The following is a 23447-nucleotide window of genomic DNA, read 5'->3' as shown; positions in this document are numbered from 1 at the left end:
GGGAGTCTAGTGACAGTCTGCCTGCAAAGGCCTTGCTGAGCTGCCATGGGCTCCGCCCAGTTGCTGTGTAAACTTCCTGGCCACTTTGTTTACACAGATGAGGTTAAAACTGACTACCCGAGCCTCAGCAATGGTGGATGTCCCTCCCACCACTGAGCTCAAATGTCCCAGGCTGAGCTCAGACTACTGTGCTGGCTGGGAGAATTTCAAGGCACTGGCTCTTAGCTTGCTGGTCTTCATAGGGGTGGGACCCGCCAAGCCAGATCACTTGGCTCGCTGGCTTCCGCCCCCTTTTTTTCAGGAGTTCTATCTCAAAGGCATTCCAGGTGCCACTGGGGCATGAGAAGGAAAAAAAAAAAAAAAACTGCTGTTGCTAAAACAGCCACACAGTTCTGTGCTAGAAACCTGGGGTGCTGGTGTTGTAGGCACCAGAGAGAGTCTCCTGGTCAGCAGGTTGTGATGACCATGGGAAAAGTACAGTATCTGCGCCAGAGTGCCAGAGTGTTGGGAAAAGTCCCTAATGGCTTCCCTTGGATAGGAGAGGGAGTTCTCCAGCCTCTTGTGCTTCCCGGGTAAGGCAGCCTCCTTGGGCTGCACCCACTATCTAGCCAGTGCCAATGAGATGAACATGGTACCTCAGTTGGAAATGTAGAGATCCCTCACCTTCCGGCTCATACTTGCTGGGAACTGCAGACCGGAGCTGTTCCTATTTGGCCATCTTGATGGAAGTCCTCCAACTCAAAGACTTTTAATAGATTATATTATATCATCCTCATGACAAATCTGTGAAGTAAACAAAATGGCTTTTATTAAACATGATTTTTAAATATATAAATTAGGAAGAGAATCCAACTATATATTTAAGCTAAGTCAAGAATATCTGTGATTGGTCGGGTAAACTGACTTATGCCTGTAATCCCAAGACTTTGAAAGGCTGAGGCTGGCAGATCACCCAAGGTCAGGAGTTCGAGACCAGCCTGGCTAACAGGGTGAAACCTTTCTCTACTGAAAATACAAAAAATTAGCTGGATGTGGTGGTGGGCACCTGAACCCCAGCTGCTTGGAATACTGAGGCAGGGGAATCTCTTGAACCCGGAGACAGAGTTTGCAGTGAATCAAGATCACACCACTGCACTCCAGCCTGGGTGACAAGAGCAAGACTCTGTCTTAACGAAAAAAGAAAAAAAGAATATCAGTGATTCATTTCTTCATTCTTTCAACAAACATTTATTGAATTCCTTCTGTGTGAAGTTACAGACATTCTGTCCTAGTGTTACAATGGAAAAACAATACAGAGTGAACCAAAAAAAGGCATGATCTCTGAACTCAGTGCAGGAACACAGAACTCAAACAGTCCTACAAATACAAAATCTCAATAATGATATAAGGTCAGTGAAGGAAAGTTCATGGTCTTATGAATTGTGATACTATTGTACCGTGACAGGGTATAATAGAGGTGTTTGTTTGACCTGGTCTTAAGAGGTCCAGGAAAGTTTTCAAAGAAACTCAAAATTGACCTGAAAACCAAAAGAGGAGGAGGCACAAAGAGAGGGAGGAATGTCTTATGCAGAGAAAACAGCACAGTGTGGGAAGGAACATGGTATGTATAGGAGTCAGAAGGAAGACATGATGGATGTGAAATAGAAAGAAGAGAGGCAGCATGGGATGAGGCACATGGTTCAGTGGGAGCAGAGCGGCAGGACCTGGGAGCCCTCAGGAGAAATGTTTAGCTTTAATTTAATGATAACGTGGAAGTAAAGAGAGATTTAAACCGGAAAATGATATGAACAGATGTGCTCAGTGACAAGAGCATTCAAGGTGGGGAATGAATTGGCAGGAGAGGCAATGACCAGTTAGAAGAATTCTGCAATTGTTGAGGCCTTAGAACGTGGTAGTAAGAAGGAAAAAAAATTCAACAGATACAAAAAATATTTGAGAGATTAAATTGATTGATTAGATTCAGTAATAGATGACTGATTAGGGGAGGTAAGGAAAAGAAGGTATGAAGGTTGAGCTGGATTTCTGGATCATCTTCAATAACTTAATAAATGATAAAACAATACCTTGGAACAGGAGGACCTGAAAAACAATCAGTTTCCTCTCTAGTCCAGTACTATTTCAACCGAATTACTCTCCCTATCCCCAAGCACATTGTAAGAAATATCAATTATCATAACACCGAGCAATGACAATTTTTTTTGTGGATAAGTTATCAAAATTGGACATCTGTATCCAATTGTATTACCGTGATGTAGTTCAATGTTGAGGAGAAACTCTCTCAGATCAGTGCTAGGATGCTCCAAATAGCCAGAGGTATGGTTGAGTCTCCACTGGTTAAACAAACAAACAAACAAATAAAATTAAGTATGCTCTCTGATGGTTAGTAAATGTCCCACATTAATTTTTTCTAATCTTTCTCTTGGGTAAAATGGGCACCTGGAATGTAGCAGGAATGCTGCCAGGTGTCACAGGGAGACGGCAGATAGCCATAATATGCCATTTCCAATGCTACCCAAGGAACACAGAAAGCTGTGTTAGCTCAAAAGAAGAGTTAGCAAAATGTGTTTTCCACAGGACTAAGTATAGTGATGCTAAAATTAATAACATTTATGAAGCATGTATATGACACGCATAACCTTATTTGGTATTTGCTGTGGTCTTTCAAAGTAAGCACTATTGTTATATTACTTTAAGCAAATAGAGACTGAGGGTCAAACTGAGATTCTTTGGTCGGGGCTTTATAGCTGCCAGTGACTAATCTGGGAAACAAATCCTTGCCTCATGTCCTGGACCTATGTTCTTAACCCTCTCCTAAATGAAAAAGGCCATATAGAAAAACTTTGCTGAAATATTACTCAGTAAGAAAAGTCAAGTCAGAAGTTGTAAATACTGTCTAGTTATAGTCAGGAAAAGAAGTGTTTTTGTGTTGTTTTCTTAAGTTTTTGTCTTCTATTTTCCATGTGAGCAAAGACTTGCAGATGCTCTAAGAAAAGATAAACAGTTACTCGTTTAAAATTGTGAGGATCACTTCTCTGTAGAGACATGGAAATAATAAAAATGCTTTTAAAATGTCTTTGACCTTCCCTGGCAACCAGCTTAGAGCCACAAAAATATTTTGGAATGAAGAACACAATTTATATTTTGAAAGGGATTTCAAGTCCAGGTATGAATATTTCCCATGCAATGTGGCCAAACAGCCCATCACTTTTAGGAATAACTCTTCTCTTTTTCATACATATTTAAACTTCCTGTGAATTTCATTGGCAAGTAAACCTCTCAAACCCATTTTTGAAGGATTTTACGTCTTCACATTGATTTCTCTGAATTTGATGTTAGATCAAAGACTTTAACATTAAACTTGAAAGTTATCATTCCAGAAAATAATGGCTAGAATCATTTAAAAAACTGGCAAAAGGATTTTAGAAAATTGTTATGTTTCATTGCTTTGCTTTTTTGGCAGTTATGGACCTGAAAAATTTAGCATGTACTTTATTCCTGCTGTCATATGGCTCAGCTACACACATGAATTCAAAATGGTTTCCATTATTAGAAGGAAACAATCTTTTTCCAGAATCAAGCTAGGTAACTTTTAATGATCCAGATAATTGCTGAATTAAGCTCTACTCACAGATACTTTATGGCAATTATTTTGCTCTGAAAACCCCATTCATTTTTCAGGTAGCGGAATAAATTCAGTGATAATAAACTCTGAAAGAGATGAAGCAGGGAGAAAATTTTTGGCTAGATACAGAGTGAATATTTAACAGGAAAAATGCTACCTGCTGAGGTATTTTTGAAGAACCATAATATTATTAAGCCCACCCTGGTGCAAAGCAATGAGAATTAATTTAAAAGAGAATTCATTTGAGCCAAATTTGATCAGTTGGTACATTATCGAAATTGAAGAATGTTAGTATATATTCTAATTCAGAATTTTCACAGAATGATTTCTGAAGGGTGGCACTTAGTACAGCAAAGATATGCCAAAGAAAATTATTTCCTTTTATCCTTCTTTTAGCTATTGACCCAATAAATCATGATTTTGAATTAAAATTATTTCTTTCACCTTATGCCTCACAATGCTAGATTTAATTTTCAGTATTTGACTTCATTATATCAAGGGTCAGCAAATTATGGCCTGTGAGCCAAATCTGGCCAGCTTCCTGATTTTACATAGCCAAAAACTTAAGCATCATTTTCACATTTTTAAATGGCTGAAAAAAAAAATCCAGAAAGGAGTAGTATTTCCTAACATGAAAATTACATGGAATTAAAATTATAGTTTTTAGACACAGAATTTATTGTAACATGGCAACATTAATTTATTTACATGCAGCCCAAAACTGTCTTTGCTTTATAAGGGCAGTGTTGAGTAGTTCAGAGACCACAAAGCCTAAAACATTTATTGTCTAATCCTTTACAAAACATATTTGCCAACCCCTGAAGTAATATGAATGACTACTTAAATATATCACTCTCAAATATTTAAAATTAACTCACACAACATAAGAGCTTCTATCACGGACATATAGACCATTGTAGCAAACCGAGGCATGCCTCACCTCATTTTACGTAGTTTGAAGGTTTCACCCTAATTAATAGAAGAGTAACCGGCACAGCGAGGATTGATTGCAAGTGTTTATATGATAGCACTTCTTTCAGTTCTTCACCTACCTCTCTCACTATCTGTACTCTCAAATGTCAGCATTCCCCAGTTATAAAGTCTAGCATCTGCTATTCGTATTTGCCACACTGCCCTTCAGTAATTCCTTCTCAGTTGCTGACATCGTTAAAAGATGATCAAACCTAAATCTATCTCAAGACCTGTTCTCCCTTCTGAACACCACACCCAGAGACTCAAAAGATGCTGAGCATCTCCTTCAGAATGTCACCCTCAACAGTGGCTTCACCAACCTCCTGATTTTCACCCCTACCAAAAATGCTTCTCTTTCTATAAGAAGCATCACTACAAGCTGGGCACAGTGGCTCATGCCTGTAATCCCAGCACTTTGAGAGGCGGAAGTGGACGAATCATGAGGTCAGGAGATCAAGACCATTCTGGCCAACAATGGTGAAACCCCATCTCTACTAAAAATACAAAAAAAATTACCTGGGTGTGGTGGCACACGCCTGTAGTCCCAGTTACTCGGGAGGCTGAGGCAGGAGAATTGCTTGAACCCAGGAGGCGGAGATTGCAGTGACCTGAGATCACGCCACTGTACTACAGCCTGGGCGACACAGTGCCAGACTCCATCTCAAAAAAAAAAAAAAAAAAAAGAAAAAAAAGCATCACTATACACATAACAAGGCCAAAAGCATGGAAATTATACTAAAATCTTCCTCTTTTCCCCGTACCCCATGAACCCACTAATCCATCAGATCCTGTACTTGTGCCTCCTCAGCGTGTTAAATCTGCCTCCATTCTGTTCCCACTGGCACTGCTGTGACTCAAGCCTATTTCACTTCTTTTCTGGATTACTACATTAACCTTCCACTTCATCTCCATGCCTCTGCAATGGCACCAACCCCTCATCTCTGCTGTCAGAATGATGTGACTAAAACTCAGTTTTAATTCTGCCGCTGTCCTTCCACCATGATCTAAATGGCATTTTTTTTACTCTTATTGTACCCTGAAAATATCCCTAGCTCAAAGCATATTGCATTCTGCCATCACATGTCTTCTATCATCATTATACCACAAACACTTCAGTTAGGTTTAAAAAAATGTCTATTCAACTTGCAATCCTCCACACTGAAATAAGGTAGGCTGGAACCTAGTACATTAACAATAAAGGTCATTAAAGTTGAGTAAGTTAGGATATTTGTTTCCATGTGTTTTGGAGGTGTAGAAAAAGACATTGCCAGGTGTGTACCTATGCAACAATCTTGCATGTTCTTCACAAGTATCCCAAAACTTAAAATGCAATAAAATTAAATAAATGAAAAAAAAAAAGACACTGTTTTCATTTATTTATTCAGTTGGTCAGTCAGTCAACAGATTCTTACTGGTCTTGCCCCTTAGGAAGAGAACTAAAACAACAAATAGTCTGGGGCTTCTCAAATTTAAAAGCACAGAGGAGTCACCTGGGGTTCTTATTAGAAAGCAGAATCTGATTCGGAAGATCTGGGGTGGGACCAGGGAATCTGCATTTCTAACAGTGATGTCAGTGCTCCTAGCCTGTGAATCACATTTGGAGAATGAAAACACTAGAGCGCAGGAGAATCACCTGCAGAAGGATTTTTAAAAAATATTTAAAAGTTGGTACCAAAGTAGTAAATGCACATGTAACCAAACAGACTTGCAAGAAAAATAGCTATCCTGGGTCCTTTATTTCTTTGTCACCAGGTCATCTCATCAGATGCTACCACTTTGATTCTTGGACTATTTCTTCTCATCATTTACTCTGTATCTGCAAATACACTTTGCTGTTATATTTGTATGGATTAGTTTCAGGGATACTCTACTTAGTGCTATAAAAAAGGTGGTTTCTAACTCTTACATTACTGTATTCAACTCTGTTACTAATAGTTAACATTTACTAAGTGCTTTTTGTGTATCACGTAACAGCCTAAGCATTTGGTGTACACTGATTCATGTAATCCTTACAAGAAACCAATAAGACACTATATTAAAAGCTCTATAGTATTGATGAGGGAAATGAATCGCAGTATCTTGCCCAAAGTCCCCAGATAGGAAATGGTGGGCCCAAGCAACCATTAAGCTGTTCTGCTTCTGAGAAGTATATAATGATTTTATTTAAATCAATCGAAAATATATAATCACTGAGACTATGAAAATGTTGTCAACTGCAGAACCAAGCAAGTACTGATCCACAATCACATTTCCTTTCCTGTAAAGCTTTAGAATTTCGATCTTCTCTTTGCAAAGTGATCCTTATAATAGTTGTCATTTTCCTTAAAAAACAAAACTCTACCCTATCAATGTATCTATTATCCATACTCCTTTTATTTATATGCCAGAAGCCCTTCCCTTTAGGTTTCTGTCTAGTTCTCTCGCCAGTCTGCCATCCTGGATCTTTTGTTTTTGAGTTGAATTTTTTGTTTTTTGACTGTCTTTCTTAGCTCACTCATTTACTTTGCTACAGAACACCCCAAATATGTTTTAAAGGGTATATAAGAGGCAAATTCTCCAGATACTTTTGTGACTGAAAATCTCTTCATTCTACCCTTGCAGTTAATCAATACATTGACTAAGTATAGAGTTCTCGGATAAAATTAACTTTTCCTCTGGGGTTTGAAGGTGTTTCTTCATTGTCTTCCAGCACTAATGTTTTTAAAAAGCCTGATGCCATGCTGATTTTTATTTTTCTGTAAGTGACCTATTTTTTTCTCTCTGAGGACATTTAGAATCTTCTTTTTATCCCTGCACTTTGAAATTTTACAATAATGTGTGATTTAAGCTGGGCAGGACAGGTATAGAAATTTGATTGGCAAAAAAGACAGGGAATGCTCTCCAGGGCAGTAACTAGCACAAAGGTTCAGAGGTGGGAATTAGCAAGGAGGACCCAGGAGATTTGAGAGTCAACCATTAAACCCAGCCCTTGCATTTACCCACTTGAGTGATGTTATGCAGATAACAGAACCGTTTTATGTCTCTTTGTTCTCCAGTGGAGAATAAAGATGTTGGCAGCTACCTCCCGGAGTTGTTGGGAGGCCAAAATTGGATATTATAAAAGTAAAATTATTTTTTACGTGTATTTTACATAATTTCAATAGGAGGTATAAGAATTCCTGAAACAAAAGAGACCCACCTCTCTTCTAAACTTGTCAGAATGCTTCGATAAGTGCTTATGGAAAGGATGCTGAGCAGTTGTTTAGACAGCAAGAGAAAAAGAAATGCTACTTTTCGTAATAAAGGGTTTTGGAAATATTTGATGTTGGAAGACAGGGTAGCAGAAAAGAAATCACCAACGAGCTAAACCAAATACTGCCTGGAAAACTAATCAGGGAAAGACCCATGTGTCTTCCCTCTCATGTTAGTTGGCCCGAAGAAAGTCTTTGAAGAGAACACAAATATCTGAGGAATAAACATTATTTGTTACATACTGTGAGACATAAATGCCCTCTTTCTATCCATTTTATGAAATTCTACTTTAGTTTTACACTGTTCTATAATAGGACTTTTGTTGAGGGCAACTCAAAGAGGTGGATGAAATAGGTGACACCTGAATAACATGTGTAGAACACTTCCCATAAAGCTCAGCATACACTAAGAGCCAGATCAATATTGTTTTTTATTCTGGTTCTTATTCTTAACATTATAACTATGAGATGGAACTATCGCAGCTATCAAACTACGCAACCTTAACAATGTAACACAAATAAGAAACTATGCCTTATCATCTTTGATTCTGTTACTGGTTTCTATATGTTCATTCTTATTTCATATTAAATAATTATAAAAGCGAAACTGAACCCACATTCTTTGGATTTATCTTTTTAGAAGTGGCCAGTCTTCATCTGAAATAGGAAGACAGAAACAGAAAGAGTCACGGGCAGTAGAATAACCTTTCTCTGCCACTGTTTCTTTTCTGAACGGGTACATGGTAAGGAGAAAGGAAGAGTTATAGGAGGACACCATTCTGTATCTGATAGTATTTACCTTGCATGTTTTAAGCAATGCTCTTCTACCTTCATGGAGCCATTCCACTTTCTAGGAGTCCCATCACCACTGTTTATGAGTGCCCAGTTTTCTCTTTCAAATAATAATGTCAGATTCTCTTAGAATGTAAACAACCAAAATCACTGTAGCAAAATGCCTTGTTCATAGCCAGTGCCCAATAAATATTTGATGTATCAAGGAATAGATGAGAAGTAATTACCTGACTCTTAATAGAAGAAGGCACTCAAAGAGAGGCCATTTGGTACATGTCCTCAGATTGCTGAAACTTAATATATTCTAAAGTCTTTGGGGATAATATTTTTGATTGAACTGTGGTCTGAGAGACTGTTATGATTTCCATTATTTTGCATTTGCTGAGGAGTGATTTACTTCCCATTATGTGGTCAATTTTGGAATAAGTGCAACATGGTGCTGACAAGAATGTATATTTTGTGGATTTGGGGTGGAGACTTCTGTAGATGTCTATTAGGTCCCCTTGGTCCAGATATGAGTTCAAGTCCTGAAGAATGTTGTTAATTTTCTGTCTCGTTGATTGGCCTAATATTGACAGAACAGAAATCATTAACAGTCTCTCAAACTGTAAACTGTGCAATCAAATGAGAACTCAGGATTAAGAAACTCACTAAAAACTGCACAACTACATGGAAACTGAACAAGCTGCTTCTGAATGACTACTGGATAAATAATAAAATGAAGGCAGAAATAAAGATGTTCTTTGAAACCATGAGAAGGAAGACACAATGTACCAGAATCTCTGGGACAAATTTAAATCAGTGTCTGGAGGGAAATTTATAGCACTAAATGCGCACAAGAGGAGTGAGGCAAGATCTACAATTGACACCCTAACTTCACGATTAAAAGAAGTAGAGGAACAAGATCAAACAAATTCAGAAGCTACCAGAAGACAAGAAATAACTAAGATCAGAGCATAATTGAAGGAGATAGAGACACACAAAATAACTCTTTAAAAAAATCAATAAATCCAGAAGCTGGTTTTTTGGAAAGATCAACAAAATAGACTACAAGCCAGACTAATAAAAAAGAAAAGAGAGAAGATTAAAGGGGATATCACCACCTATCCCACAGAAATACAAACTACCATCAGAGATTACTACAAACACCTCTATGCACATAAACCAGAAAATCTAGAAGACATAGATAAATTCCTGGACACTCACACCCTTCCAAAATTAAACCAGGAAGAAGTGGAATCCCTGAACAGACCAATAACAAGATCTGAAATTAAGGCAGCAATTAATAGCCTACCAACCAAAACCAGTTTAGGACCAGACGAGTTCACAGCCGAATTCTACCAGAGGTACAAAGAGGAGGTGGTATCATTGCTACTGAAACTATTCCAAACAATACAAAAAGAGGGAATCCTCCCTAGCTCATTTTCTGAGGCCAACATCATCCCAATACCAAAACGGGGCAGAAGCACAAGTGAAAAAGAAAATTTCAGGCTAATTACCATTATGAACACTGATGCAAAATTCCTCAGTAAAATACTGGCAAACCGAATCCAACAGCACATCACAAAGCTTATCCATCACGATCAAGTCAGCTTCAGCCCTGGGATGCAAGGCTGGTTCAACATACACAAGGCTATAAACGTAATTCACCACATAAACAGAACCAAAAACAAAAACCACATGACTGTCTCTATGGATGCAGAGAAGGCCATCGACAAAATTCAACAGCCCTCTATCCTAAAAACTCTCAATAAGAGCTATTTATGACAAGCCCACAGCCAAGAGCGTACTGAATGGGCAAAAACTGGAAGCATTCCCTTTGAAAACCGGCATGAGACAAGGATGCCCACTCTCACCATTCCTAGTCAACATAGTGTTGGAGGTTCTGGCCAGCACAATCAGGCAATAAAAAGAAGTAAAGCATATTCAATTAGGAAAACAGGATATCAAATTGTCTCTATTTGCAGACAACATGACCGTATATTTAGAAGACCCCATCGTCTCAGCCCAAAATCTCCTTACGCTGATAAGCAACTTCAGCAAAGTCTCAGGACACAAAATCAATGTGCAAAAATCACAAGCATTCCTATACACAAATAACAAACAGAGCCAAATCATGAGTGCAGTCTGATTCACAATTGCTACAAAGAGAATAAAATACGTAAGAATACAACTAACAAGGGACGTGAAGGACCTCTTCAAGGAGAACTACAAACCACTGCTCAAGGAAATAAGAGAGGACACAAACAGATGGAAAAACATTCCATGCTCATGGATAGGAAGAATCAATATCATTAAAATGGCCATACTGACCAAAGTAATTTATAGATTCAATGCTATCTCCATCAAGCTACCAATGACCTTCTTTACCAAACTGGAAAAAACGACTATAAACTTCGTATGAAACCAAAAAGAGAGTCCACATAGCCAAGTCAATTCTAAGCAAAAAGAGCAAAGCTGGAGGCATCACACTACCTGACCTCAAACTATACTACAAGGCAACAGTAATCAAACCAACATGGTACTGGCATCAAAACAGAAATATAGACCAATGGAACAGAACAGAGGCCTTGGAAGCAACGCCACACATCTACAACCATCCATGATCTTTGACAAACCCGACAAAAACATGCAATGGGGAAAGGATTCCCTGTTTAATAAATAGTGTTGGGAAAGCTGGCTAGCCATGTGCAGAAAGCAGAAACTGGACCCCTTCCTGACACCTTACACTAAAATTAACTCCAGATGGATTAAGGACTTAAACGTAAGCCCTAACACCACAAAAACCCTAGAAGAAAACCTAGGCAATACCATTCAGGACACAGGCATGGGCAAGGACTTCTTGACTAAAACACCAAAAGCAATGGCAACAAAAGCCAAAATTGACAAATGGGGCCTAATTAAACTAAAGAGCTTCTGCACAGCAAAAGAAATTAACATCAGAGTGAACTGACAACCATCAGAATAGGAAAAAATTTTTGCAATCTACCAATCAAACAAAGGAATAATATCCAGAATCTACAAAGAACTTCAAAAAATGTACAAGAAAAAAACAACCCCACTAAAAAGTGGGCAAAGGATATGAACAGACACTTCTCAAAAGAAAACATTTATGCAGCCTACAAACATGAAAAAAAGCTCATCATCATTGGTCATCAGAGAAATGCAAATCAAAACTACATTGAGATACCATCTCATGCCACTTAGAATGGTGATCCATTAAAAAATTAAGAGACAACAGTTGCAGGAGAAGATGTGGAGAAATAGGAACGCCTTTACACTGTTGGTGGGAATGTAAATCAGTTCAACCATTGTGGAATATAGTGTGGCAATTCCTCAAGGATCTAGAAATAGAAATACCATTTGATCCAGCAATCCCCTTACTGGATATATACCCAGAGGATTGTAAATCATTCTATTATAATAAGACGCATGCACTTGTATGTTTATTGTGGCACTGTTTACAAAAGCAAAGACTTGGAACTAATCCAAATGCCCATCAATGACAGACTGGATACAGAAAATGTGGCACATATGTACCATGGAATACTATGCAGTCAAAAAAGGATGAGATCATGTCCTTCGCAGGTACATGGATGAAGCTGAAAACCATCATTCTCAGGAAACTAACAGAGGAGCAGAAAACCAAACACCACATGTTCTCACTCATAAATGGGTGTTGAACAATGAGAACACATGGACACAGGGAGGGGAACATCTGACACCACAGCCTGTTGGCAAGTGAGTGCTAGGGGAGGAATAGCAGGGGGTAGATGGATTGGGGAGGGATGGCATTAGGAGAAATACCTAATATAGGCGACAGGGGATGGATGCAGCCAACCACCATGGCACGTGTATACCTATGTAACAAACCCACACATTTTACACATGTACCCCAGAACTTAAAGTATAATAAAAGTTTTTACTCATTGTGATTTCTCTCGTGGATAGAAAAGTAAAAATAATAAAACAAGAGTGTTCAATGTATACAAAACAGGCATCAGGGTCATAACTACGGTCCCTGTTAACTCCCCTCAACCAGGATTTTCCCACATCAGCCTGAGGGTTCCCTTGAGTCTCTGCAGCTTTCTAGAGCCGACATCTGGAATTTCTGTGACTGGGACACCAACAATCCACGTAGCTTAGAATTATTCTCATCTTTAGTAATTTTAGTTCTGCCCAAATATACCAAGACATGGAATTATCCAATGAAATAAGGGATGTGAAGAGCCAGGATTCATAATAGGCACTTATTGAACACTAGTTTCCTCCATCTGTTCTCTACTAACGAAGAAGAAAATACAAACAACTGGTTCTCATTTCCATAAGCAAACAAAAAGGATGTGGATTTCTTTTTTTTTCCCCCAGAAATGTAGTTAAAGAAACAGTTGGGTACTTGGACTATAGAATAATTACCAAGAAGACAAGTTACATATAATTTTTCAAATAGTACTGGCCATTATTCTGATTAGTGACTGAAAACTGGAACTTGTGTTTTAGTCACATAGATTAAAAGTCCCAATGTGTCAAGAGCACTGAATGAGATACTGTGCTATTTTTAAAGGCATAGAATCATGAACTTTCTTTTTTTTAAAAAGGTTTTTTAATATAATAGTCATAATCAAACAAAATTTATATGCGCCCCCACAAAAAAAAAACAAAACACAAACTAAGTCTTACAGATAATAATTATGTGACCTTTTGGCTATGCTTTGTCATAAATTGATACTAATATATATATAAATGGCTGGAGAGATATATTTCTTTCATAGTCTTATCAACTATTTGGGAATAATGATCTAATTTCCCAAAATGTCCTAATACTATTATACCCTGTAAAGCATTTAGTCTAGAAATTATGAACCAGAAATCTCAACCTTCTTACTTTAGCTCCTCATATTCTATTTGAATGTAAGTAATACATGATAACTGCTTTCCCAGTACTCATTTAAAAATGACATTTATGCAGAAAATGATTCATTTTCATTTTCAATGGTAAAAAATAGTGACTTTCTGCTTAGCCTCACATTTCAGCATCTATAACACTATTCAATGTGCTTGTTCATTTTATCTTTCCTGCTAGACTATAATTTCTTGGGGACAGAGACTGTATACTGTCTATTCAAAGTTCTTGATACAGTGTCTGAAGCATAGTAGGGGCTGAACACATTTTGTAAAATGAATAAATGATGAATGATGCCGTATTAGATCCTGTCTACTGCTAGAATTTCAGAGGAGTTTAAAAATCAATCATGTAAGGTACAGTATAATCTAATGCTGACTTACTGTGGGAAAATCTGGTAGAGATCATTTTCAATCTACATAGATAAGTGCATTCTGGTATCTTATCTGTCAATTCCCTAGTTCATAAGGTAACAACAATAAGATAAAGTTGGATATCCACAGAGTTTGAGGCTGGGTCAGCCTTAGCTGCCTTTTACAGGTTCAATTTATTTGTGCAGGGAAGAGAACACTGAGTCCTTCCAGAAAAACCTGATTCAAACAGACTTAAATAAAGTTGTTCATTCTTTTAAGGTTTTTCACATACTTCCATCATTCTAGACTGTGAAGTAAATTTCCATCTCCCAAAAGCCCCACTGCAGATTTTAATGATCCTGTCCACGTGATATACATTTTTTTGTTTCATTGCTATTAGTGAATGACAAGTGAAGGATATTCATTTTAACTTGAAAATGTCAGGTGTGCACTTTAAGAGATATATTTTTTGCAGCTGTTAATGAGGTGGTGTTTCTTTTTGAAAGAAATACTCATCTCTGATGTGGATGCTGTGCAGGTGACAACTGATATTTAATAAGCGATGGTTCTTGTATTAGTCGCAGTTCACTAAAGAAAATGTCTCACATTGCTTTTGAAAAACTCTTAGCGTCACTAGCCCAAAGGCAAGATGTGACCTTTTTATTACATAATGAGAATCATTTATTATCTTACAATGTATCTTAAAGTCACAGACAAAATGCCACTTTGATAATTGCTTTCAATTAGCTTTGAGCATAGCATATATTCATAAAATGTCTTCTCTAATTTCGAGTTGAATTAGAGAAAATTGCAGACGTAATCTACTTTAAGGTTGTCTCATTTAAGGTGATTCGTAGTTTTATATCAAAGAAATCAAAATGAGTAGATTTAGAACAGTCTCTCTAAGTGTTTTAAGCAGGCTTTTCAATATTTGATCCTATTTTATTACCAATTAATTAACAAATTAGAAAGCTAGTTCATCATTTCTGACCTTTTCTGTATGTTAACTTTTGACTTTCATTTCTAATGACTGTTTGGAAATTAAGCCTTGCAGTTCATGTTGAAAGAGAGAAACAATCTGATTAGCAAGATAAATAAGGCTTGCCTTGATACTGAGTTCATCTTGATACTGGGCTATAACTAGGACTCTGGAAACTCTAATGGTGCATTCTTTCCTGACCTCAATAAATAATACATAACTAATGGTCAAGAAATAATACTGGATAATCGTGTAACCTAAGGGAGCAGTTCTGGGGTATTACTACAATTGAGATCAGAGGTAACATAGTATTTAAAATGTGACTTCGGAGAATTTTAAAAATTATTATGATTTAAGTGCACATCCTTATCTCCCTTAAAAATATTTTGGAAATAAGAGAAACTCTGAAATTACATTTCACACTTGTGGTGTTTCTGTCATTCATGAAATACTATTAACCTTAACAGAGAGTCTTGCAATTTGGTAATATATCTGGAGATTACTTTCTGTCTCTCTCTCTCTCTCTCTCTCTTTTCTTCTAGATAAAAATTACACACAAGAACCAAGCCCCAATGCTGATGGGCCCTCCTCCAAAAACCGGGTTATTCTGCTCCCTCGTCAAAAGGACAAGAAACCGAAGCAAGGAATAATCCTGTCTTGTTTCATTCTTAGAAATTGAATTAGCATAATTGGGCCCTGGAACACATATGCTGGAAGTCTTTGAACCATTTCAAGTCTCCTGCTCATGCAAAATCATGGAATTGGTTTAACAGTTTTTGTTACTGAGCTAATGTAAAATTCAGCTATTAGAAAATTTATTGTCTCAGTTTTTATAGGCATCTTTGCATGAAGAAAGCAGAAGTTTACATGAAGTGAAACTGCATATTTTGGTTGCATGCATTCCCACAGATTTTTACATCTCCCACCCATCTCTTCTCCAATTTCCATTTACTAACCTGTGAGAAAAACCTGTGAAACATGAAAAAGGAAATACCATGGGAAATGTGATGCTCAGTATGAGTCTAATTATTACTATGTACTAATCAGTAACACTACAATGATCATAATTGCAGATTGCTATATGTTTCCCTTTTAGAATCAGTGTATCAGTGACCTAGGACTTGAGGAGAAACTTTTAATTCAAAGGTTTTATTAAATACTCTGACTACAGTATCTTGCTATTTATACCTAGTTTTTCTTCAACAACTCAGAGGAGTGGAAATAAATCTATCAGGTATAAAGTTTTCTCGTGCTGAAAAACACAGTTTTAATTTGCTTAGCTTTCTTTTTAATTCCAGAAATAAGTGAAAACATATGACTTGACAGTAAAGTGTGGTAATATGGCAAGCCTTGTTCCTTTCTGCATGAGAATCTAGGAGAGAATTCATGACCACACCAACAACCAAATAGATGTTTTAAACGATGTGCCTAATCAATGTGTTTCCCACCAAAGATTTAGAAACAGATGCTTGAGAGAAATTGGTTAATGCATAATTAATTAAGCATGGTGGAGCGAATTTGTGGTTCCTGTGATGCATTTTCTGATGACTAAAATTCTGGAAAGAGAGTGTTACCCATTCATTGTGATTAAAATGCTCACCTTCACAGACAGACAGTAGACCAGACAACAGAATCAAAGCTCCACAAATGATTTCTTGCTTTTTTCTGTCATTTATAAATATAGGTGTAATTTTTCATGAATCAGTTAAGTACACTTGAAGGAAGTAAATGATTGTATCAGTTTCTTTCTACTAGAAATTGGTACCTGTAATAATATTGAGCTTTTGGAAGCGAATCATGCATGCAGTCAGCTCCCTCCTCCTCACCTACCCACCCCCATCTCTATGACATTTCAAATGTTTACATGGAAACGGCGGCCTAGATCACTGTTGAAGGTGTTCACGGCATGGTTGGATTCTCTGATTGTTTAAAGAAATCATGGAACGGTACGTTTCTTTTAGTGTTTCATCAAGCCTGGGATATAAAATGAAATGCTTCTGAACAGTCTTGGAATCATGTTCATTCATATTGACCTGCATCTCATCATTGCATGTTTTATGTTTTCAAACATGCCATAAGGAAAACGAGTGCTTGAACTGCATGATTTATTAGTTTCTCTCCACTCTGCATTAAAGTGCTAATGATTTATCAGTTCTATTTTGTTATTGATTCATTCATTTTTGAATAACAAATAGCATTTAGTGATTCTGTTGAACACAATCCCATGCATGGATTTATGGATTTCAAGTGAAATTGCTATCATTTTAGTTCTGTGGTTTGAAAACTCAACTGAATGCTGTTATATCAAATAGCTACTCTCAAGCAATGTGCTATAAGGGAAGATTATGTACAAAGTATATTCTTTTAGTGTTCCTGGAACACTGGATGGTAAATATCAACCAACAATAAGCTTAATTACTTTAAAAATAAAGCTTCTGAATAACATTAAGACATAATTTAGCATTCCCAGGAAAATTATGATTACAATTGCAAATTTAGTACAGCAATCACTTGCCCTGGTATAATAAAAAATAAAGTTGGTTGGCAGAACAGTAATCTAGACCAAAATAAATCTCACAACAGTAACAAGTGCATTACTGACACAATGTTACGTAACACACACATTGATTTTTGTATCTATGGTTACAGGTAATAAATATTTTCACATGAATTTTCTACAATGGGCAGGCAGGCTTTGTGTCAAAAATATATTTTGAAGCCACAAATTATTTTATGTTCGCTACAACATACAATTACTTCTTGGCTACCTTTTATAGTATATCGTTTGAAGGCAGCAACAGTTTGTAAATCATTCTTAACAATCTGTGCAGTAGAAACTGTTGGATAGACAGTGGGATGAGACAAATTAAACAACCTGCCTGTAAGACTTCAATAACTGAAATAACGGGATGCAGCTCCACTCCAACATAGCTGTATGACTACAATTAGTGCTAATCGTGGTTACATTTTCAGTCAGTTGGATTCTTTGGTGCCAATAATAAACGTTCAAATATGAATCCAATTTGACTTTTCTTAACTCATTTTCTAAAGACACTGATGCGCCTGCCCCTTCAAGTATACGACCCCTGGGGTTTGGAAAGTAGTTTTTAAAAATGTAACTTGACGAATCCGAAATCAGAGAAGATATTCCCCCTAGTTTTATCACAGCTTCATATGAAAAAACATATAGTTTAAGGAAAACTCTGAACTGAAATTCTATAATATAAAATATTGAATGATGATGTTACCTTTACAAGATGAAAACTTCCATATGTGCAGTTGAATTTTGAGCTACTGAGTTGCGCTCTTTTAATATAGAAGATATAGCTGTATAAAGTGTTAAGTGGATCAAAGTCTTAAAAGTAAATTAATGCTGGACTTAACAGTACTCAGAAGCAAAGGGGAAAAACAAACATGCATTCTGCTAAATATTGCCATACACTGCATCGATGAGATTCCAGAGAGAGATTCCAGAATAAACCTCGACATCCACACTTCTAAGAAATAGGAAAGGAGGCATCTACATTGAACCAGAAAGTTTAAAAGACAGAAACCCCGTCTCTACTAAAAATACAAAAACTAGCTGGGCATGATGGCGCATGCCTGTACTCCCAGCTACTCGGGAGGCTGAGGCAGGAGAATTGCTTCAACCCAGGAGACGGAGTTTGCGATGAGCTGAGATCACGCCATTGCCCTCCAGCCTGGGTAACAAGAGCAATACTCCGTCTCAAAAAAAAAAAAAAAAAAAAAAAAAAAAGAAATTTATTTTTTCCACTTCCACGTGTATACCATGTGTATTTGATGTGAAAATGCTGGTCAATGTATTGTGGTGGAAGGAGATAGCTTGTAGGAAGTTAAAAAAATTAACATTTTAAAACTGTTTTTATTTTATTTAAAACGGGTTCATGTGATCATAGCCGGAATAAAACAAAGGCTCAGATGTTTAGCATAGTCTACTGCAGACAGAAATTTAAATCTAGTGAGGGCTAATGAATCGCATGTGTGTTTCCACATTTTATTTTGTTTTTCTTTTTAGGGGTATGGGAAGCAGTTGGAATTTTTCAGGGAAGAATCTGTTTGGTATCACAGACTGTATTCTCTTTAAATGAGACAAGACTTTGACAGAATTCTTTTCCTTTCTGTGTCAATGTCAGTTTGTTGCTCATTGGTTATAAAAAGGGAAATGTACTTTTCATGGCACATATAACCCCCAAAGAATTATTCAATACAGAATAATTAAATAATACTGAATCCTATTTTCTATTATTATTCAAATAACTAAATAATTGTCTACATTAAAAAATTAAACCCTTGTAACATATATAAAGGCTGTAAACCTAAAAAAAATAAAACCCTTTAAAAGAGCTATTATTTTGTGAGAGGCAGAAATCACCATTTAAAGCTCCCAACTAAATTCTGCTGTGTTTCAATAAAGTTTGAGTAAATTCACATTTGAGAGATTCTGTATAACCTTATTGCATTTAAAAACATGGAACTCATTTAATTATAGTACCTTAATTATTTTCTCAGAAAGTGATATATACAATATCCTGCTTTTTGAAATAAAAATGTTAACCACTCAGTTCAGTGTCATTTGTTACTGCCATTCTGGCCAGAGTTTGTCTCTTAAATGAACTCCTCCAGCAGTTCCACAATCTTCCTACCCCGCTGAATATATCCACTAGGGATATGAGGCCAGACACCCTACCTTTTGTCAGGGAGTAATTAGGGACTGAATTACATGCAATTAAGAACCAAATTAGTCCACTTTGTGGTACTTTGGGCCCCAAGTTGCTGTTGTGCATATTATTCCAGCAATTTTAGATTCCAAGTAAGCCAACAACCTGAACGATGAAACTGTGGGAACACAAGCTGAATTTTCTGGATGAAACCAATTTCTTATTTTGTGTAACAGGCTTCAACAAATATCTCTTGAGCGCTGACTAGGTTCAACATATTATGTAAAGGGGCTGCAGCAATTAAAACATTCTTAAGGAAACAATTTCTTCTCTAAACACCTTTGAATCTTTTAGAAGAATTAAGTAGACAGATGACCATGTTACACAACTGGATAAGGGAAGAACCAACATAAGTAAAATAGGATACAATGTATTCAAAGGAGGAAACGATAATTTAGTGAATAAATCCAAAAAGGCCTTTAGAGAAAGTAGATCAGCAAGAGGCTTTTTGAAAAGCTAAAACTTTACCTGAGGAAAGAAGGTCAAATTAAGGAAATTCAGAATAAGAGAAGGTGAATGGGAGCAGGAACACAGAAATCAAGTCCTAAATTCTTCATGGACTCATCTCATTGAAAAGTTAGGGAATTTACAGATAACTCATTTGGATAATGCTTATACTTAAAATTATTAGCTAAACAAGGAGCAAGAGAAGAAGAAAGCACAAAAAGAGGCAAGGAAACAAGTAAGAGAGGGAATGGGAAAGCATAACGCAAACCCCCCAAATTAGAAATGGCTATAAAAATTAATTTTACATTATGGAAGAGAAACAATGAAAAAAATAAATAATTCCCAGGGATTTTGGCTTGAAAACTTGGAAAACAATATCTGGTGATTCTCCATTTTCAGGGAGTTTGATTAGATTATATTCTGTGAATGTAAGTGACTTCATAAACTCTCTAAAGCTTATGAAACTAACTAGAGAACACTAATTGTAAAAGGTTGATGCTAAGTGTTTAAAAACTTAATATTAAAAATACATATAAAATAAGTTAAACATTTTTAAGAGAATATTAAATCTTTCCAACAAATTATAACTGGTGGCAGAGTCACTAGCAAGTCCAAAAAGCTCTCTTTCTTTTACTCTGTATTTGGATCCAACTGTTCATTCCTTGAACTCAGAAAAACATTTTTGTTTAAAATAGTACTGATAATAATCCTTAAATTACCAGGGACCTTATAATATATGGGTTGAAAAATTAGAAGCCATGTTTGAGCTGAAAGAAACATGGGCAGCCATGGTGGCTCACGCCTGTAATCCCAGTACTTTGGGAGGCTGAGGCAGGTAGATCACCTGAGGTCAGGAGTTCAAGACCAGCCCGGCCAACATGGTGAAACCCCATCTCCACTAAAATACAAAAAATTAGTCAGGCATGGTGGCACGTGCCTGTAGTCCCAACTACTCGACAGGCTGAGGCATGAGAATTGCTTGAACCAGGGAGGCAAAGGTTGCAGTGAGCCGGGATCACGCCACTGCACTACAGCCTGGGCAACAGAGTGAGACTCTGTCTCAAAAAAAAAAAAAAAAAAAGAAGACTGCCTAATGTGTATATTTTTTCTACTGCAGCTACGTTTTTAAGATCTTCCACCTTCAAGTACCACATAGTGCTTCTACAACATTTTTGCCACTCAAAAAGATGGGACTTCCCAGTTTCACAAAAGTTTCTTTCAACATTTTGTGAAAAGTTTGAAGACCACCCCATGTTGAGTCCCCAGTGCCTTCTCAGCTTTGCAGTTGCGGGCAGCATACTGACGGGTTTCAGCATAAGGGCTCTGGTGCCAGAATGCTCACTTGCTGTGTGACCTCAGCCCAGTTATTTAAGATCCCTAAGCCTCAGTTTTCTCAACTGTGAAGTTAAAATATGTATTAAAAATCAAATAATACATTAAATAATTTAGAGCAGTTCTGGCACATAGACATTAATATACCAGGCCTGGGTGCGTGGTACAGCAGGACAATACAAATCCACAGTGTAGATATTATTCTGTTGTGGAAAAACGGCTGAAAAATTGTTTGTGTTTATCTGTTAGAAACCTAGTTGTCAACTTCAGGTTCAAAATAACTTGTCATTGTATGTTCAGGTTATGTGTGTAACATTAGGCTCTCCCTAAACTAATTCCCTCACAAAATTATCTGGACATATAATAACCAGAATAACCTCCTGCAATCTCTAAATCTGAGCAAATGTTATTAGACCACCAAGATAATTCTACAGTTATATAACTTCATAGCATTTTGAGAATTAAATATAGTGTCATCATGAGACATATCACCAGAACCCATGGCCACTGTTGAAAGGCACGCCTTTCTTGAAGTTTCCATTAAATTTTTATTCATATTGTATTTCTCCCTTAATCCCTCAAACCCAAATCAGTTTTATTTAAATTTCAAAATTTCACTGTCAACACTCAAAGTCTGCAATGAGTACACCTCTTACATTCCTTAAACATACCTCTCTTTGAAAAACACCAGGACCAATAATAGTTGACTGGTGCCCATGCCTGTCAGATCCCAAAAGCCACACATAATTGATATTGCTTTTGCCAGTCTTTCCTCCCCCTAACCCCCCTAGCAGGCATCCAGAAAGCTCCCCTCGTTCCTGCTATACCACACACCCAGGCCTGGCAGGCTGGGAGAAGAACCACCAGGAGTAGCATGAGTGTCTACAGCCCATTACACTTCCACGGCTCCCACACACTGGGGTTTTTCTTATTTGTCCCTGGTCAGACACAAGCAAGGGCATCAGCAGTCTTCACCCTACCAGCTAGCATTTCTTCAGAGCTGCCCTCTCAAGGCCTCTGGTAGAAACTGCAGAAACCATGGACTTGATGAACTTTGGGCTGTGAGGAAACGGGAGAGGTTGGAAAAGTAGCAGTGTGGGCAGTAATGAGAGGCCACTGCGGCAGAAGCAGGGACACTGAGCTACAAAAAGGAGGCTGCTATGGATAGAGAAGGCCATTGGAACAGAATGGGATCAGGAGGAGCCCCTCAAGGTATCCTGTATTGCACTATCCTGACTAATTAGCCCTCCACTTAAGTGGATGAGTTTGTTGAAATCCATTAAAACCTCACCCATCACAGGTACTAACAATGTTAACTTTAGTAATCAAAGTAGAAGCCGATGTTTCTATAGTGCTTGCTTTGTTCCAGACATGATTCTACACATAAATGAACTCATTAGAGTTCCGTAATTATCAACACCATTTGCATTTCACACATTAGAAAACTGAGGTCCAAAGATTTCATTTAGAACTTCTAGTTAATCTCACAGAAGTAAAAAGTAGAACAGAGGATCCAAGATGCTGGGAAAGGAGAGTAAGGGATTTGTTAAAGGATACAAAATTACAGTTCTTTAAAGGAAATATGGTCTAGGTTTCTGTACCACTGTAGGATGACTATAGCTAACAATGATATATTATGTACATTCAAATAGCTCAAAAGAGGATATTAAATGTTTCCAACACAAAGAAATAATAAATTTTTGAGAAAATGGATATGCTAAATACTCTGATTTGATCACTTTTGATACATTATGTGTATCAAAGCATCACTATGTACCCCATGAATATGTACAATTATACTTTGTCAATTAAAAAAGCAGCCAACAAACATAAAAAAAAAAACAAAAACTCATCATCACTGGTCATTAGGGAAATGCAAATCAAAACCACAATGAGATTCCATCTCACATCAATTAGAATGGTGATCATTTAAAAATCAACAGGCAACAGATGCTGGAGAGGATGTAAAGAAACAGGAATGCTTTTACATTGTTGATGGGAGTGTAAATTAGTGCAACCCATTGTGGAAGACAGTGTGGTGATTCCTCAAGGATCTAGAACTAGAAATACCATTTGAC

General features: G+C 37.1%; 1 protein-coding gene across 3 annotated transcripts in view; it reads left to right on the top strand.

The window, feature by feature from the left end:
- The window catches only part of LOC108290525 (diacylglycerol kinase beta), a 535319-nt gene extending 517225 nt beyond the window's left edge, over positions 1-18094 (top strand). The window contains exon 21 of one of the 3 annotated variants that reach the window (XM_017510376.2): positions 15394-18094. In XM_017510376.2, coding sequence (XP_017365865.1) covers positions 15394-15501 — 108 coding nt within the window. In that variant the 3' untranslated portion in view covers positions 15502-18094. The remainder of the gene's footprint in view (positions 1-15393) is intronic. The other 2 variants (XM_037732007.1, XM_037732006.1) reach the window with 2 other exon arrangements.
- The last annotated feature ends 5353 nt before the right edge of the window (positions 18095-23447 follow it).

Source organism: Cebus imitator, unplaced genomic scaffold (genome assembly GCF_001604975.1).
Source record: "Cebus imitator isolate Cc_AM_T3 unplaced genomic scaffold, Cebus_imitator-1.0 Scaffold437, whole genome shotgun sequence".
Lineage (NCBI taxonomy): Eukaryota > Metazoa > Chordata > Mammalia > Primates > Cebidae > Cebus > Cebus imitator.
The sequence above is the reverse complement of the archived record's forward strand: the minus strand, read 5'-3'. Positions and strand labels throughout refer to the sequence as shown.